Below are 18,016 nucleotides of genomic sequence, written 5' to 3' on the forward strand. Positions count from 1 at the left end.
GGGTGTATTGAGAGAGAGTGTGAATGGTCCCCAGAAGCAAAGCTACCTTTTTCTTGAGACTCCGACCGGTGTCCGTGGTTCGGCCGACACCCACCTTCACCTGTCCTTCGCTCTCTCTTAATCTATTCACGTTTCTTTCTTCTCTCTTTTTTTTTTTTTTGCTTTATTGGTTTTAAAATAGATTTTAATGACTTTTTATGTATTGCATTTCAATTATTAGTAACGTGATGCTATGCCACGAGAATGCAGCCACGCACACGAGGACACCACCATACCCATCCTCTCATAACTTTTCTCCAATCATCTTCTTTCAATTTCTCAATATTTTACCTTATTCTTAGTGAAAAATCCTTGTCGAACTGATTCTTAGCCATAGACTCAGAATCTAGATCTATATGAAGAATATCGGTTAATCAAAATGAAAGACGGTATCGTAAGATTAAACGCTAATATGAATTAATCTATTTACTAGTTTACTGGTATAACTTTTACATATCTTTCAATTATAATTATTTATTTAAACCATTTTTATTATAATAATCATATACTTTTAGTGGTTTTAAGTTTTTTTTTTTTAAATAGAAAAAAGGTATCTCTTATCTTTAGGGTTTTATTCAACTTTTGTAATTTTGGTATATAAAAATAAAATAAAAAAGTTTTTCAATCTTTGTTTCGGCATTCAAACGTGAATCAACAAAATAAAGAAAAATCTCCATTCACTGATTCACGACCTTACTTGAGCAGGATCTGTCCATTCACTGATTCTTTGAAATAACCAGTATATCAATTTCTTATGCCTTCCGCTCCAACAATATATCTCATATTCTAACAATGAATAATATGCACTTTTGTTATAAAAGAAAATGCACATTTATGGTAAGGGGGTTGGGATGATTAGTTTCATAAGTGTAGGGTCAGAGGGACTATTTGGCTCTACGTTCGCTAATTGTGATCCACACATTTTTTTTTTCTTCTCCTTCGACAGGTATAATGGTGACTCGATCCATTGCGTTCAACATAGCTGGGACAACTAAGTCACAGTTGTTCTTTTCCTTCTTCTATTGGGTCCATTCTTTTGTTACTTCAATTCATTGTCTTTGCATTCAATTGGATAGTACACATGCAGCTCTTATCTATTCCACGTCCATTTTACACTCTAGTTTCATTAATCATCTTCAAAGGTTTCTTCGTTCAATGAACGGATTGTGCATTCGTGTTTATGTCCCTACCCTACGCTTCACCCATCGTGTTGTAGGCCGGACAGTCCGGCTTATGCCAAAACCCTTTAGATGTCCCAATTTGATCAAATCAGTGAAAGCTATGTTATAACGGCAAAAATCCAATGGAGATAAACGTAACAGAAGGTGCCAATGTGGGGAATTTGTGAGCACATGAGAAGAGTGGGCAAAGATAATAATAGTATAGAGACAGCCCGCGCGAGTAGAAGAGAAAGCAAACAAGAAAGAAACATACATATTTTAAAGATCTATTCACTTTTTGTCGTACACAAACTATTATAACCCCTTTTTTACCACCACTAACTATTTTCTTGTGTGAGATCACCACTAACTATTATTACTCAGCATATATATATATATATACATGTATTAGCGTCAGCTCTGAGAATTTGAAGGCTAAAAATAATTTAATAAATATGTTAATAATTGTTTTTTTTTCAATTTAGAAACCAAATATATATGCATGTATATTATTTGGGGGCCAAAGGCCTATGTTTCATCTGGCATTTTCCAGATCTGCCATTTTTTCTTTTGAAGTTAATTGTTACAGTTAGATCATTTAAAATACATTATATAATTTTAAGCTCAAAATTGGATATACTACATAAATTTTTCACTAGGTGGGTTTTAAATCGTTTCACTATTAAAATTTTCGAAAAGGTTTTTACTTTATAGTCCACCTTGGAGGTTAAAACGACATATGGGGAGCAAACAAGAACCTGTGACAAGAACGAAGACGAGCAAGAACGTTTTGAATATTCAAGGATACTCCAACATGTAAGTCAGAACTTAGACAACTGGTCGTCAAAAGAGCACAAAACAGAAAGAGAATGTATGTATGGGTTGAGCTTTAAACCAGAATCCGAATGATTTACGTACGGTTTAATATGATTTATAAAAGCGATTCAAAAGTAAGAAAGACGCGAGTAAGAGAGCAAAGAGCAATTGGGTGTAGTAATTATGTGTATCAGATTTCTAGATCTTTTCATTGTGTAACATGAAGGTATTTAGAGAGATTAGTTGACATGGGTTCCTATGCTAGGTCGCCAAATCTTTGATTCGGGTTTATTGTAAATTATGGTTGTTGAGTTTTTTGTTGAAATATATCGAAAAATATTAGCCTGTTTTATGTGAATAAGATCTTTCGGAGCTTGCTCAAATACACATTTCGCACGTACTATAAACCGACCGTGGTCCATGCATGTCTCTTGCTCGAACATGACACAACCCTTTCCACACCAAAAGTTTATATGTAATTCTTAAACAACATCATGTGCTGGTATTTTTTTTTTCATTTTTGTTATTATAATTCATTTTTCATGTAATCGAATGTTACCTTATTTAGATTGTGATCATATGTGAAAATTGATTAGTGATTCTGTATGCATTTTATATATGCATATTCACTTTTATAATTTTATTCGAATATGTTTTTGTTTAGCATTTAGCCTATCATTAGCCAGATTTTTTTTTTTTCATTTGGAATGAGATTAGCAAAACCATTCTCTACAACGAGTGTTATTTGATATTTATCGATTCGCGAATTCATGTTTTAAATATTGAAATTATTGGCATTATATATAGTCCATAACTACACGTATGCTTTATATATTCTCTTATATACATGTACCTCGCTCTCCCTCAAACAAAAATAAATAAAAAAACTTTTATAGTACTCCTTTTGTAGGAGGCTTAATTAATCATGCATCGTAATTGATTATTGTACTCTTTTATCATCGAGACACTCCCCTTTTATCCAAAGTCCAAAATACATGACGAAGTTACCAATAAATGTTTCTGATTCCGTGGCGAATTTTTGATAATAACAAGAAATACCATAGGCTAAAGATAAAGATATTTAATTGATTGAATTGGAGGTGCACGGAGCCCATTACAGCTTTTGTGCGACGCATGTTGGTCTAATGAGACTCTTAAACAAAGACAATGCTAATCTTGATAATCAATTTAATTATTCAATTAGCCGACCAATTTTAAGCCGTGACGGTGGATTAACTTGCTTACATACTTCTTTCGATTTGCGTCCCCTTATGTTCCCATCCAATGCGACAACAGTAACACATTCAATTAAACTCGGCACCAAATCAACGTTTTTCCCACTAATTACTTAATTAATCACATATAAATCCCTGATTAGTGATTACTGCCATCTTTTCACGTCTGGATTAGGTGATAGAGTGCATGAACCACTGGTTTCGAAGCACTATAAGGTTCGAATGGTATGCAAGTTGGAAAATGGAAATTATAAAATTTTCAAATAATTACATCCAAAAGTTTTCTAACATTGATTTATAATATCAGATACTACTAAAAGTGTTCTACCATTTTAAAGTAATGCAAGTTATATTTGTTTCTTATTGGTTCATAATCAGTGATGGTATGTTAACTTTGTTGGTTTTAGATGGTAAACACCGACCCCAAAATGAGGAAAAAATGGCCGAACTTTCTATTAAATGGCCGGGGTAAGCTAAAAACCGGTCATTTTCAGTCAATTTATCTTATATGCATTTTCCACTTGGTTGACAAAAAGAAACGGAAAGAAAACAAATAAAGAAAAGAAAAGGCAGCTTTTATTAAACTTTTTATATAAGCTTTTGACTTTTAGTTATCTTTCTGCCTTTTGGCCCTTTTCTTTATCCTTTTTATAATAATTGTTCATCATCCCTATTCCCTACACACTACATGGATTACTAATTATATCACTCATCAACTTAACTAATGATAACACGAAATGGTTTCAGTGCCAAAGCGCCTAACCCATTTCATCCACTAGTCTCATTATCACAGCAGACAAGGATCAGTGAATCCACCCATTTATTACATATTTTACTAAAATCTCAACAATTTAATAAGAAAAATAGACAGGAGTATATTATTCTAAGATTTTACTCCTAGAAACTCTTTGCTTCAAAAGCGTTATTTGCCAATGTGAAACTGGAACTAGAGGAGATTCAAAAATCAAACCACACTTTTCTTCGCTAAGAAAAATAAACTACACAGAAATCAATTAATTGTTACCCGAAATCTAATAAAAGAACACATGAGAAAAAGGGACTTGTGTAAAACAAACAAAAGTTACAAAAATAATAAGTTGTCTTCTTCTTCCAATCTTTTATTTATCTTTATCTTGTCTCGTTGCCCCATGTTTTGCTCCTCCTTATCTGCGTCCCATTGTCTTACTCAAATCATTCCCCAATATTCTATGTATAAAATATGGAGAAGAAAGGGTTTCTTGGCTTGTAATGTAGGCATCATCATCCTTAAATCATGCTACTCCCTAGTCTTTACTTACATACTCTAAGCTTTTTTAGTCTGTTCCACCCACAAGTTGAAACTCTCTTTTGTTCCTTCTCCCTCTACAATTGATCTATTTTTGGGGTTTTCACTTTTCATAATCAAAAGCTTATAATCCGAGTAGAATGTAGTAAACCAGCGTGATCGGAAGCGCTATAAGCATTCCGAATATTACCCTGCAAAATCATTTGGTTCAACAATTTTAATTTAAAAGGATAACATTAATTAGTAATCTTATGAATATTAATCATATAATCCATAACTTACCCGGTACTCAAAATAGCAGGATGAACATTGTACTCCTTTGCAAACACAAATGGCACAATCCCTTGAGGTAAAGCGGCCTAAAACCATATCAAAACGTTTAACAAAATAAAAATCACATTTTAATAAGCGTTATTAAAGCCAAAGTAGTTAAATACAAAAATAAAATAATTTTACCTGAACAATTGCGACACGCAGTAAATCACCACGCAGTCCAATAGCTATGGAGGCAACGGCCATCACGGCCGGGCCAGTGAGGAACCTAACGGCCATAGCAAATGTTGCCACGGAGTTCCCACAAGCGATTAATTTGGGTTGCAACGCCATGAACAACCCTTTACGATTTCATTTCGAAATCAGTAAATAAACAAATAAATATGCAATATGTCTATAAATTCCAATCAACTCCCATAAAAAATGGGGACCATGACGACTATCAACAACACGAGACCATGTCGTCCACCATTATCATTTATCTAATAAGACACTCACAACACTGCCCCACCTGTCGGATGGTCCATCCCCAAATTCTTTTGTTTATTTTAATCTTATTTACACTTCTAAAATTTTCTTCAAAAATGACAAAGCAAGATTTATGGAGTACCTAACTTAATTCTATTATCATGTAAAAATGGTTAATATGTCAACGAAAATATGCAAAATTAAGGGAACTTCCTGTAATAAATACTAGCACGAATGTCTGAATCGGAGAATTTTATCCTTTTAAATGACATAAAAAAATAAAAAAGTACGAAGATGACTTACCCAAACTGAACATTGCCATTCCAAGACCAGCATCAGATAGAATGGAGATAGATTGCTGAATGATTTTCGGCATTGCCACGTGCCACCTTCATATTCCCAAAACCCGGATTAAACAAATTCCCAAGAACCAATCGGTTCTAATTAATTTTTGATTTGAGTTACTAACCGGAAAGCGACGAGAGCCCAGATGAGGCCGATGAGACTGGAGTAAGTGTTTGGGTTTCTGATTAGCTTCCTCCACACCATTATCAGAATCAGCCTTGTCATCACGCTCGCCGGCGGCATCTGTTTCCCGTGACTTGCTTCTCCTCCGGCGGCGACTCCGAGGCCTGTCTTCGATTGTAGCTCCGCCGTGGAATTTGGAGCAAGTTTGTTCAGCCCGCTTTCGGCGTCTTTCGCTCTTTCTTCTTCTTCTCTTCCGGCGAAACTAAATTGTTCACCCCCGAAGTCTCCACTCGCCGGACGAGCTAGACCTACAATGAACCACACAAAATTGAATTTAGAAAATGTGGAGTTTTGAGATTTATACAAAGGATTTTCATTTTCTTTCTAAACCTTTGTTCTCGCCGTTCTGAGATTGGTCGGGGACTAACATCCGAATCTCTTTGGCACCTTGATCGGATCTTCCACCTTGTTCATTATTCGATCCCGAATCAGGAGCTCCACCGAAAACATTAAGACCCGCCCGGTCCGAAACGGGTGACCCATTGGAGCTCCACACGAACATGTGGAGTTCCTTTGCGCTCGCGTCATGATTATTGGCCTTGCCGCCGGCTTGCTGATTGTTGTTAATGTCTTTAATATTTTTACTGATGGCTTTATTGGATGTGGTAGTTGTTGAAGAAAACTCGGGATTCGGAGCGGGGTAAGACCCGGCTCCTCCTCCCGGGTAATACCCGAATCTCGGGGAGGATGTCATAGCGCAATTCTCCTCGAAGTTCGAAGGTCTCGGAGTAGGTCCTCTCGAAGACTGCACAGAGTACATATCCGCCGGACCGAAATTGGAGAGACGGCCACCGGGGAAACCCATCATCGAGTAGAAATCAGAGTGGTTAAAATTAGATCCTCTTGGAGTAGTGCTTAAGCTGTAAATCTCAGCTCCGGTGAGATTCGATGGCCGTGGAGTCATGTTCGGCCCACAGAAAGACCGACGGGAAGCGTTAGATTTCCTCACGGTGACGTGAAGCTTCCCGTCGTCGCCGATCGCAGCGTCGGTCTCGAGAAAATCATGGCCGTCGAGGGAAACGACGTCGGATTCAACTTTAAACGAAACGATTGACGCGGCGGTTTCGGGGAACTGCTCCATGATGAGCATCTTGGCGCCGCGAAACTCGAAGAGGAAGAGGAGGAGAGTGTACCAGATGATACACTGGAGGACGACGACTTGGACCATGAGAGAGCCGGCGTAATCGCCGTACATGGCGATTAAGAGAGGAATCCCCATGACGAGTGTGTTAGGGAGTGTGGAGAGGGAGAAGATGGTGATGCTCCACTCGAGGCTACCGGAGCGTGTGAAGTTAGCCCAGAGGACTAAGAGACCGAGCATGAGGATTTTCTGGAGTGTGTCGGCGGCGATGAAACGGAGGTTCATGGCGTATGGGTTGTTTGTGGAGATGAAGTGGAAAGAGAGGAGAGGGACGGCGAAGATTGCGACGAAGCGGTTTATTCCGGAGCATTGGTCCGGAGAGAAGATCTTCCACCACCGGACTGAGCCGTAAGCGAGGATCATAGCTACGTAGAGAGGAATCACGGCCGTGAGGACCGTGTATAGGTCGTGCCACGAGATCATGATCTTTGTAAATAGAGGGGAAAAATTGGAAACAGGAGAGAATAAAAAGAAACCGTTAAGCAACGGTGTGGAGGTATTATGATGGGAGATTTGCTAAAGAAGAAGAAGAAGAAGAAGAAGAAGAAGTGGGGACTTGGAGCAGTGTGTGTGTGTGTGAAAGAGTGAGCAACTTTGGCTTTGAGGATATAATTTAAGGAGTGATGGCCACTTTACACCTCTTTATACAGCAAATACTTGGCGACCCAAGTTCCTTTTTAGTAAATTTTTATTATTTCATTTTTCATTTTCTCTTTCTTATTCTTGTGTAAAAGTAAAAGCTAATTTTTTTTTTATATATTTCTAATCGATCGCATCATAAAATAAAATAATAACTATAGTGTAAATTTGCTACGTGACTTTAGTGTTTCATTTATTTGGGTAAATGAGTAAATGACTATATGGTAAAATCTGTAAATAAATGGAATTTGTTTTTAGTTTTTGCACGGATTACCAAGATGTTCTTACTATTTGAGTAAGTAAAATGTAGTAAGAAAAAAAATTGTAATGAAAATGTATCTCTTGAAGATTAATGTAGAATGAAAACTGTATTTTTAAACACATAAAAAAAGAGGGGAAAACGGAATATCAAAGCTAAAGTCTGCCACAGTTTTACTTATACAAATATCATATAAATTTAGATCTTTAAAAGAAGGTCTACATGTGGCACTCAACTTATGGAGATGGGCATCGCAGACATACCTTTTCTCTTCTGTCCCCTCATCTTTGCTTTTGTATATTTTACTTTACCTTTCTTTCACATTCTCTAACACAGCCATGTTCGTAATACCAATGAATGACGAATATCAATTTCAAAACCAAATTATATCAAACATAAAAGAACAATAGTTCCATATTAAAAATTTCGAAAATTCCATCTTATTTGGGTGTTCAACCACAAACAAAAAAAAACTAAAAAAAATAATCATTAAAAAACTATGGAGACAAGATGGGCTGGAGACAAAGAAGATCCACTAAGAAATTGGATGGCTCAAATGGAATTTGGCTAATGGCGTCGAGTGTCTCTATATGTTATTGTTAGGTTTACTCATTTGTCTCGTGAAGTAGGCAACACTCAATTACTTGACTTCTAATAGAACTTAGCCTATAGTCTGCTGATCATTAAGCTACTGTCTAATTCCGCTTCATATTAATATAATTTAGCATACAGTCTCAGTTATTTGTTCAGATCCCAATCTAGTATAAAGAATCAGAATATATATATATATACATATATAGTTAATTTATCATTTTATCATTTATTTATATGAAGAGAAATGTATTATTTTCTATTGTTTATTCTCATAAAACTTTTCCCCTGTATGGGTATATAACTAACTTTTTAGCACACAACCAAAGTTCCATATGAATTAATGGTTGAGACAGAGAATGTCGTGACCTTCTTGTGACTTTGTGTGTCTGATTGCATAAATTATCACTGGACACAACTTCCTCGAATAAGTCCAAACACGAATGATTAATTAAGATAGATAAAAATCTGCCGTCCTTAGAAACACAAATTATACACAATCGTCGTTAATAATTTAGCTGTTTGGTCATGTCGAATCAACCTATACATATATTAACAATTGCATACAATTAACCAAATAAATAATCCTAAATATCGGCATAAGATTTAGGGAACTTTTGGAAGCACTTCATATGTCAGCGTAACCATTTTTATGAACTAGAAATATGTCCAATCTTTCTAAAGTTTTACAAGGTAACTGTAAATTATAATTCTAGAAAGTGCACAAAGATATACGGAGAAAAGGTAATACCAAATATTTATTATGAAAAGGGAACTAGTACCCACAAAGTAGTATAGGTAGGCATACCTTTGTATTGGAAGTGATTTTTTTTTTTTTTTTGTTATTTGTAGATATCTCAACGACTGATCCGTATATGCTTTCTCAGTAGAATCGCATCCAAATAAGCCGGTAAACTACTAATTTTCTAAGAATGTCTAGTAAACAGTAGATCCTAAAATCTAGCCGGGAAGAAAGATGTAGAGATGTGGAAAGTCTATCGCCTCTACATATCTGCATTCATGTCCTGGCTAGGAGTCTGATTCCCAGACAATTTTCACTTGTTATTCGCCTCCAACATGCAAAGCATCTCACAACGCCTTTATGCAAATTATATTTGATTTCACGGTTCCTACACTTTTTCCTATTTGCTTCCAGTTTCTTCCCATCTTTATATTACTAAAGCACAAGTCACTTCATTAATCAAAAGTTGACAAATGGCAAATCATCAAATAAAAAAAATTAACTTAAAATATAAATTAAAACCATAAAATTATAAATAAAAATCTCTACATAAAAATCCCTAAATTTTCTCATTCAAAACCACGATTTCACGATCTGTGAAACGATTTCTACTTTCTATATCATAATCTCACGAAGAACTGTAATTTTCAATCTCATCACGATTTCAAACTGTTTCATGTTTCCCTCTCTCTATCTTCTTCTCCATCAATCTATCTTTTGTTTCTCATATTGACCTTTATTTTTTTGTTTCTAATCTCTGTTTACGGTGCTCTATTTTGCATAAATTTCTTATGTGACAGAGAGATAGTATTCAAGTTTCTGTAAATTTGGGTAAAGCACGAAGAAGAAAAGCAACTAGCAAGGGTTCAAGCTTTTTGACGGATGGAGAACGGTAACAAAGTACTGATCACGCAAACTTCGACAAAAAAAAAAACTTATTGAATTTTTGTTTTCTAACAGGACGCATCAAAGAGAAAAAAGTTATGGGACTCATGGTATATATACACACACGGGAGATCCAGCAATAAAAAGTTAGCGAGTTGGAGAACTTGAGGAAAGTAATTAGTTGTACTTCCAATTTCAATCTTTGTGTGCTATTCAAATGCCTAATTGAAATATCTGATCATGAGAATAAGAAATTTGACTGATTGAAAGATATATACATATTCAGAATATGTGAGTAGTTCTCAGTTTCAAAATTGATTTCCTTCTGTAAGTAAGTATATAGCTTATAGAGCTTCTGAAATCTGGTTTTTCAAAGATCGATGCAAATTTCTATTTCTATATAAGGTTTTGTAAATTACATGACTGTTTTGCATTACACTCATTTTTTATTCACAATTTGTGCAACGATTACAGAAATATAATTAGCTAGCTTCCTTTCTACTTTCTTATAACTCTCTTCTCGCATCTCAGCACAATCATCTAATTATGTTTATCTCTTGAAGGTAGGATGATTATCGGAACAACCATTATGACATAAACAATGGCGTGGAAAAGAGAAGACTATTCTCCCGGCTGGCAAGTAAAACAAGGATAACACCAGTAAAGAATGACATCTGTCTATGATGTATCCTAGATAACAAGCAAAATATCAAAAAATGGCTAATGGCAAGATTCATTCATCTCTCTCATGCAGCCATACGTCTCTGTCTATCTCAGTGGTTGGTTCTGCTCCCAACTTAAAATTGTTTTTTGTGTTAAGGGTTTATGATGTAATTATTTCCCTAAAATTCAGATCTGTAAAACAGTTGGTATAAAATAGAAAGAAAGATGTTTCATGGAAAGAAGATGATTCAATGTGTGTTTGAAGACTCAAGAAAACATCAACTTTAATTGTGATATTTCAAGTTCAGTTTTTGTTCTTTAATATTTTGGTCCCGTACGAAGTATGGGTTCTAATACTAGTAAGACACTAATTCACAATCAAAACAATATATAAAAACATATTTATGTTTTTTTAAAAAACAAAAATTCATGGTTTAGACTTTTAGAATTATATTTCTCAAGATGATCCACATTATTTTTTATGACAAAAAAGCAACACTATATCTAGATGATTTTACAGCAAATAATCTATCCGCATTTTCATTTTTCCAATCTAGTATAAAATTTGATAGATATATAACACCTTTTGATATAAACACAATATTTTTATAATACAATTGAGGTTGTGCTTAAAATAATCAAGTTCCAAGTCAAACTTTAATATAGTTTCGCCTTTGATATACGGAATTGCAGGAACGATAACGAAAGTATAAATTAGTTTTATGACTGATGCTTCCAAATATCTTTGAGACATGTACTTATCGACTGTTAAAAAAATAGAATATATAAGGACACATAAACAACCACACACGGAGCACGGTGTTGGTTTAGCATAGCGATCATACTAAAATTCATATTTGATGATATATGTTTGACTAAATGATGGTCTTTAATAAACCTAAATGTTGGACAATTAATTAAGCCGATGCATTAGTATCACTTCATATCGAGCTTAATTGAGGTTTACTATGGTTTTCAACTGCTTAACTAATCTACTTTCAAGTTATGTTTAATTTAAAGTTTGTGTACATGTGATATATATTATTCATATATATGAACATGAATAAAAATATCGTGAGAAGTGAAGGCATTAACTTATACAAATCAAGTGTAGTTCATTTTAGTTTTGTTATCTTTTGTAGAACTTTCGTTCTGATCACATTGTTCCAACTCTTCAATAGAAATGGTACATAGGGGTGATTTAGACAATTTTGAAAGTGAACAATGATGGCTACTAGTGACTTAAACACGTGATTATAGAGGGTGAAAATGTCGTAAACTTTTCAATAAACTCTTAAAATTAAAAAGTAAAAAAGTATTGATCGTCAATTATTGATAGATAATCTTGGACAAATACTAAAAGTTCAATAGCAAATGGGAAAAAAGAGAATGACAGATGGATGAGTTGTCTATAGCACATGTTATAACGTACACGATTGAGTCATCTTTATAATCATCTGGATGATGTTATTCATTTATTCCCCCGGATATTGCAAAACTTAGAATTTGAATTGACGTTAACAGAATCTGTTTTTTTTTTTGTAAAAACCAATAAATATTAACGTACGTGTATAATTCCTGAATTCTCATATGAAAATCAACTTAATGATTTCTTGTAGCTTTTGTCTTGGTTCTTTTTAGCATTAACAAAAGCTACCTTAATTTTCCCGTCACCAAGCAAATACAGCAAGGATAATGTTGAACCTCTGTCCAATGAGACGAGTCCACATGGACATTGTCAGAAAACAAGGTAAAAAAGTGGCGGGACATTTGACATGCACGCGTCATGTCCATAATTAAGCACGTGAGACGCACATGAGAAAACTAGAGAACATAACATAACATCACACCACCTCCAACCATAAGATATAGTGAGGAGTTCTAATTCATTAAAAAAATTTTAATGAATTTAATCATTTTTTGGTTTTAGAATCTCTATTACATTTCTATCAAATTTGAATCTCTAATAGTAGAATCTCTAATAGTAGGATGCAATGAAGAATTCTAAAATTTGGTTTTTAATTTAATTATAACTTTTAAAATACAAATATTTTATGAATATAAATTATTTTATTAATATGAAATTTAAACAAACATTACATAAAGCTAAATTAAACAAAAATATGCAAATCAGTCACAAAAAATAATATCAGTCACAAAAAATAATGTGTAGCAAACTCTCTATATCATTCAGAGGCTTTTTATTAAAAAACAAAAAAAAATAAAAAATCAAACGACCAATCAGCTAGTAACATATCAGCGTCTCTAGTGAAATTCTGCAAAACATAAAAGAAGAACCGTATCTACTCTTTAAACCCATTAAATGTTTTTTTTTTAGCGTTGGAGGTGCTAACTCATTTATCTTCCTAATTCAGTAAACACACATTCCTCTGTTACTATGAGTTGTCTCCGAAATAAACTTCAGATATTAACATAATTTTCCTTATTTCAAAAAATGCTCTCTTACTAAAGAAAGGTGCGAATCGCTTATTGATATACCCAGTGATTATGTCTCGGTTTTCTATAGAAAAAACAAACAAAATTATCAGCGAAAGAGATTATTTTTTATATATTAAATTACTATTTTACTGAAATATGTCAAACGTGAATTTCTTGTTAAACGAAAATATTATTAGAAATTGTGATATAAACTGTATTTAATAACGTTTAACAAACGAAAGAACAATGCTGCTTGATTTTAAATTTTCTATCGGTTCAAGTTACGGCTACAGAGCTACTCAGCCCATTGGGCTTCTTTTTTCTACGTATAAATCCCAATACATCGCGTTATCAAAGATGTGCTGGTGACCCTAACTCATTACTAACACTTGGAAATATGTTTTTTTTGGGGGTCTAAAATAACTTGGTAAGGTTTGCGAAAAACAAACTTCATACTGTATAATATTTTTAATAATTTTGTGAATGATATATCCATCTTCTTGTACGTCGTCCACCATTATTGATATATATATATATATATGCTTTTATTTATCACGCTGTTTAGATGGTGGGAAAAATATTTACTTACATAGATGGTGAGACATCACGTGTTTTAGGTGTAAATCTTCACCAGAATTCAATTTTAAAAAGCTTGTTAGCTATTTACGTCGAGGAAAATACAGCAGCCTTTTCTCAAAACAAAGAAGATAAATTATAGGGACCCTTGTATATATAGCAGCCTTATTTGATACTTGTGGAAGTCAAATAACAGTGACGTTTTTTGTTTGTTGGGGCTTTAATGACAGTGACGTTAATGGATGTTTTAATAATCTGTCCGTACCAATCAGTCGGAATATATGAAAAAGTTTGATAACAGTTTTATGGTGTAGGAATATTTATTTTGATTTCTAGCTACTCTTGATCTATATATCAGTTTCATACCTATTTTTTTTTTAATTAAGTATTATACATTTCTTATCTTACACACCAAATAAAGCATCTTATTTTAAGTAGATACGAACAAAGTGATTTTACGAAAATTGAAACAAAATAAGAACATTTGTAATAGTGGATTTATAGTTTGATTTAACGGGATTTTGGTTTGGTTTGGTTCATCTTTTCGTTTGGATTCGGTTTTGATTAGTCATCAAAATAACTCCAAATATAAATAATTTAAAAGAAATTTGGTTTTAATTAATTCAGTTTTCGTTTGGGTTTTGGGATACAAAGTATATAAATAGTCATTTTAAATATTAATTTTTTGGTTTATAATATTTTATTCAAGTCAATAATACTACTCAATCAGTCAATCCAAATGGGGATACGAAAAATAAAGTTACATATCGCCAACAAAAAAGGCTATTAAACTAGGATTGAAACAATTTTCTTTTTCTCTTTGAGGTAATAAATAATTTAGAAAACTATACACAAAATCCTCCTAATCATCATCAAATCTTTGCTTTTGCCACCCTAAACAGGCGTTTCAATATTTGACTTTGACTTAAGCTTTGACCGAACCAGTCAACAAGGAGAAGAGGAAGAGGAAATTGGCATGCGTGGCTGGCTGCTCCGAGCTGCACCCTCCTGAACGGCATTAGAGCTATTATCTGCTGTATCGGCCACACGATCACACCGAGGACAGATGGTTAATGCAGAAGCCGATAATGGCTTTAGAGCTCGTAGTTCTTCAACTTCTATTTGTAGCCGTCGATTTTGCTCTTTCAATGACCCGAACCATTTCTTTAGGTACTCACACTCCATCTCCATATGCTTTAGCTTACTCCTATATATAACAGATTTTGTGTAACCGATATTGGTTATTGTGGTTGTGGCCACATGCTTACGTACTATTAGCATACTTATATACGTCATTTGTAATTTCTAGCTTTATCCTATCCAAACATATATATATTTATAGCCTGAATTATTAATATATTTACCGAAGTTGGTGTTTAAGAAATTTCTACTTTTGGAGGACTATTCAACCGACCTTTACATACAGCATATATATAATTATAATCTGTGTTATCACATTTGATACTATATAAGTGTTGCTTAATTGACCCGAAATGCACCAATACGCAAAATCATCTTGTCATATATCGTATTTAATTGTTCCAGAAAGTTATTTACTTTCTTTGTTTCGCAAATAATTTCATATATCTACAGAGCCTTAGGATCCTAGCCTAACTAAGATGCCCCTTTTAATATAGTAACAACTAAATTACATTTAACTGTAACTCAAAATTTATTTGTTTTGAGTAAACGATAAGTTTCTGTAAAAGTCATTTTGAAAATTGAAGTTATATTTTTATGAAACTGATAATAACAGTAGAACTAGAACGACGTTTTCATGAAACTGACCAGAAAACATGGGAACATTTTCGGGTGATGTAAAATTGTGTTAGGTGATTAAATTCCTTCTTTATGGGTTTTCATGAACTACATCCACGCAACAATATGTATCTGATATCTCCATACTCATGCAAAAATGTACGTATATAAACAATCATGTGATGTACATATATACGTAGACTTAGAGAGAAAACATTGATAAAAAGGTGTATGTGTAGTTTATGTTTCATCAAATATACTATATGGGAGAAACATCATAATTGTGGACTGGCCAAATATGAGCTGAAAAAATAAACACATCATTTATTGTCTCTAACTTTGTCCCTCATGTTCCCCTATCACTTTTTTCTTGTTGATGCATTTATTAGATTCTATATCTTATGATTTTTAAATCACAGACATTTATATATAGATTACGGGCTTTTCATGTGTCGCATAAAATACGTGATAACTATATATGTGGGAATCAACGTGAAACACTTGGATAAAAAAGTATCAATTCCACTTTACGACACTTTTCTAAATTATAATTGTATATGTATGCGGAATTTTGTTGAGAATGATCTAAGTTACGATCTCACACAATCTCTTTATATATAATATTCTGTCAACGCATTCTCATTAATTAATATATATATCCTCAACCACTAAAAATCTAATTCCAAAAATCCCTACACCTAATATACCTCAGCTCATATATAAACGCAAGTTACTTAATTGTATACGATATATGTAAACATTTATTTTCCTCGGTTTATATGTATTATAAACGATGGAATATATGAAGAGGTGGATCGAAATATCAAATACGTACCGTGCTCTTCGATTTTGAAACCACACTTCAACTTGCCTTTGACTAAGCTTCAAAAAAGTTGCCAATTCTTGTTTTTGTTTCTGCGGTTTCATTATTATCCAACAAAAACATAATCAGCCGACTTGATCATCAGAAAAATCAACTCTTGCTATCTCTTTCTTCTTTCTCTTTTCAACGTAAGCAAAACGTTTACGGAACCAAAAAATCGTATAATTTACATATATATACTTACAGGGGTTAAGGTATGGTTTTGTATGAAACTCTCTTCGAGAAGATGTGATTGCTCTTTGGTTAAACGGAGCTTTTTACGCCGCCGGCCGCCGGATTTGTTATCTTCTTCGTTGACATGTGGTGTTGCACCGATCATGATCCACTCACGATCTTCCTCCATCTTTGGAGTTTGGTTTATGTCTAAATCTCTCACCATGTGATCACCTACCAAAATTATATTATTTGGATCTTTTTCAAAGACATAACTTTTACAAATCTATATAAAATATACATATGATTTTAAAACTAATCTTTGGATCTTACCAGATGAAGGAGATGGAGAGAAGCTTGGAATTGATATTGTTAATTCTAAAGAGCTTGAATTAGGTGAGACTGCCATAGAGGAAAAAGGAATCAACAGAATTTGACGAAGAAGATAGTTTTTTTTTGGGAGAAAACTGAAAAGGTAAAGTTGAAGTTATATGTGATTATAGAAATGTGAGTGTGCATATGTATATACTATATACACTGTGTACACATGTGAAAGTACAAAAGGAAAAAAATAGCCAGACAATGGAGAAAGATTTTGTGATAAGCGTGGAATATGGAATAAGGAATTAAACCTGATGGAAATATCAACAACTATCAAGAAAAATAGTCTTCAAAATACGACAAAAGATAAAAGTTTCAAGCAGGTCAAATGAAGGAACAAAAATTAAGGGAGGAATAAATGGCAGTGTAAGTTGAGCGAATAAAAAAAGGAAGAATAATAGAATTAAATGAAGAGGTGTGTATACGTGTGATTGGTGTGCCTTTGGAGAGAAAGAAGGGGTTTGACTAGTGTCGTTAAGTCAAATCATATTCGTATGAAATAAGATCAATTATTACGTGTTTTATCAGTTTTTCGGAGTTATTAAATTCATTATGGCCTTGTGTAGGACAATAACGGGTAGCCAAATTGTTGTTATTCGTTGAGCGTTACATATGACATCATCTTTTTTTTTTTTTTTTTTTTTTTTTAAATATATATATGCCATCATCTTTAGGAAAATGAGAATGGTCTTTAGCTTTCTTTTTATTTTTTATTTTTTGACCAAAAGAATGGTCTTTAGCTTGAACGGATCTTGTTATAAATTCTAAAACGTATAGTTTGATACCGTATTAAATAATTAGAAAATCTGAAAAGACAAAACTTTACAGATATATTAAATTAACTAATGTAACAAAATTATGTAATATATATAAATAATAAGATGTATTATATAAAAATAGTCAATAAAAATGCATATATTAATATAATTATACACAAATTTGAATTACATAGATGAAAAAGTTGTAACCATTATTTTGAAAAATTGGAGATTTATATAATTTTCTGATGCGATACTACGCATCGTGCGATGGTTAACTCGTGATAATTAGCATGCATGACCCAAATTGCCCAAATGTCTATAGACTATACTTATTGGCCACT

At 33.4% G+C, this 18,016-nt stretch overlaps 2 protein-coding genes and 1 long non-coding RNA gene across 3 annotated transcripts; 1 reads left to right on the forward strand and 2 right to left on the reverse strand.

Annotated features, from left to right (window-relative positions):
- Positions 1–4,206: 4,206 nt before the first annotated feature.
- Positions 4,207–7,557, reverse strand: LOC18008021 (auxin efflux carrier component 3). The gene is made up of 6 exons (XM_006390760.2): positions 6,135–7,557; positions 5,746–6,052; positions 5,580–5,665; positions 4,992–5,149; positions 4,818–4,894; positions 4,207–4,726 (listed from the first exon to the last, which is right to left on the reverse strand). The coding sequence occupies exons 1-6, from the start codon at positions 7,366–7,368 to the stop codon at positions 4,660–4,662; spliced, it is 1,929 nt and encodes a 642-aa protein (XP_006390822.1). The 5' UTR covers positions 7,369–7,557; the 3' UTR covers positions 4,207–4,659.
- Positions 7,558–14,452: 6,895 nt separating this feature from the next.
- Positions 14,453–16,978, reverse strand: LOC18008752 (homeobox-leucine zipper protein ATHB-X). The gene is made up of 4 exons (XM_006390761.2): positions 16,867–16,978; positions 16,565–16,767; positions 16,333–16,412; positions 14,453–14,946 (listed from the first exon to the last, which is right to left on the reverse strand). Exons 1-4 carry the CDS (start codon positions 16,940–16,942, stop codon positions 14,685–14,687), a joined length of 621 nt encoding a protein of 206 aa, XP_006390823.1. The 5' UTR covers positions 16,943–16,978; the 3' UTR covers positions 14,453–14,684.
- On the forward strand, positions 16,620–17,543 carry LOC112082852. Its single transcript, XR_002897382.1, has 2 exons — positions 16,620–16,759; positions 16,870–17,543. It is a non-coding gene; the product is annotated as an uncharacterized LOC112082852 (long non-coding RNA).
- Positions 17,544–18,016: the final 473 nt, after the last annotated feature.

The sequence above is a fragment of the Eutrema salsugineum genome, unplaced genomic scaffold, assembly GCF_000478725.1.
Source record: "Eutrema salsugineum unplaced genomic scaffold, Eutsalg1_0 scaffold_9, whole genome shotgun sequence".
Taxonomy (NCBI): domain Eukaryota; kingdom Viridiplantae; phylum Streptophyta; class Magnoliopsida; order Brassicales; family Brassicaceae; genus Eutrema; species Eutrema salsugineum.

Coding starts and splice junctions, on each gene's coding strand:
- LOC18008752 (XM_006390761.2), bottom strand. CDS start 16,942: ATGGCAGTCTCACCTAATTCAAGCTCTTTAGAATTAACAATATCAATT. Junction 16,768..16,866: donor CTCTCCATCTCCTTCATCTG/GTAAGATCCAAA, acceptor TAATTTTGGTAG/GTGATCACATGGTGAGAGAT. Junction 16,413..16,564: donor AAAACCATACCTTAACCCCT/GTAAGTATATAT, acceptor ATGAAACCGCAG/AAACAAAAACAAGAATTGGC.
- LOC18008021 (XM_006390760.2), bottom strand. CDS start 7,368: ATGATCTCGTGGCACGACCTATACACGGTCCTCACGGCCGTGATTCCT. Junction 5,666..5,745: donor TGGGCTCTCGTCGCTTTCCG/GTTAGTAACTCA, acceptor GGGAATATGAAG/GTGGCACGTGGCAATGCCGA. Junction 4,895..4,991: donor TGCGTGTCGCAATTGTTCAG/GTAAAATTATTT, acceptor ATATGGTTTTAG/GCCGCTTTACCTCAAGGGAT.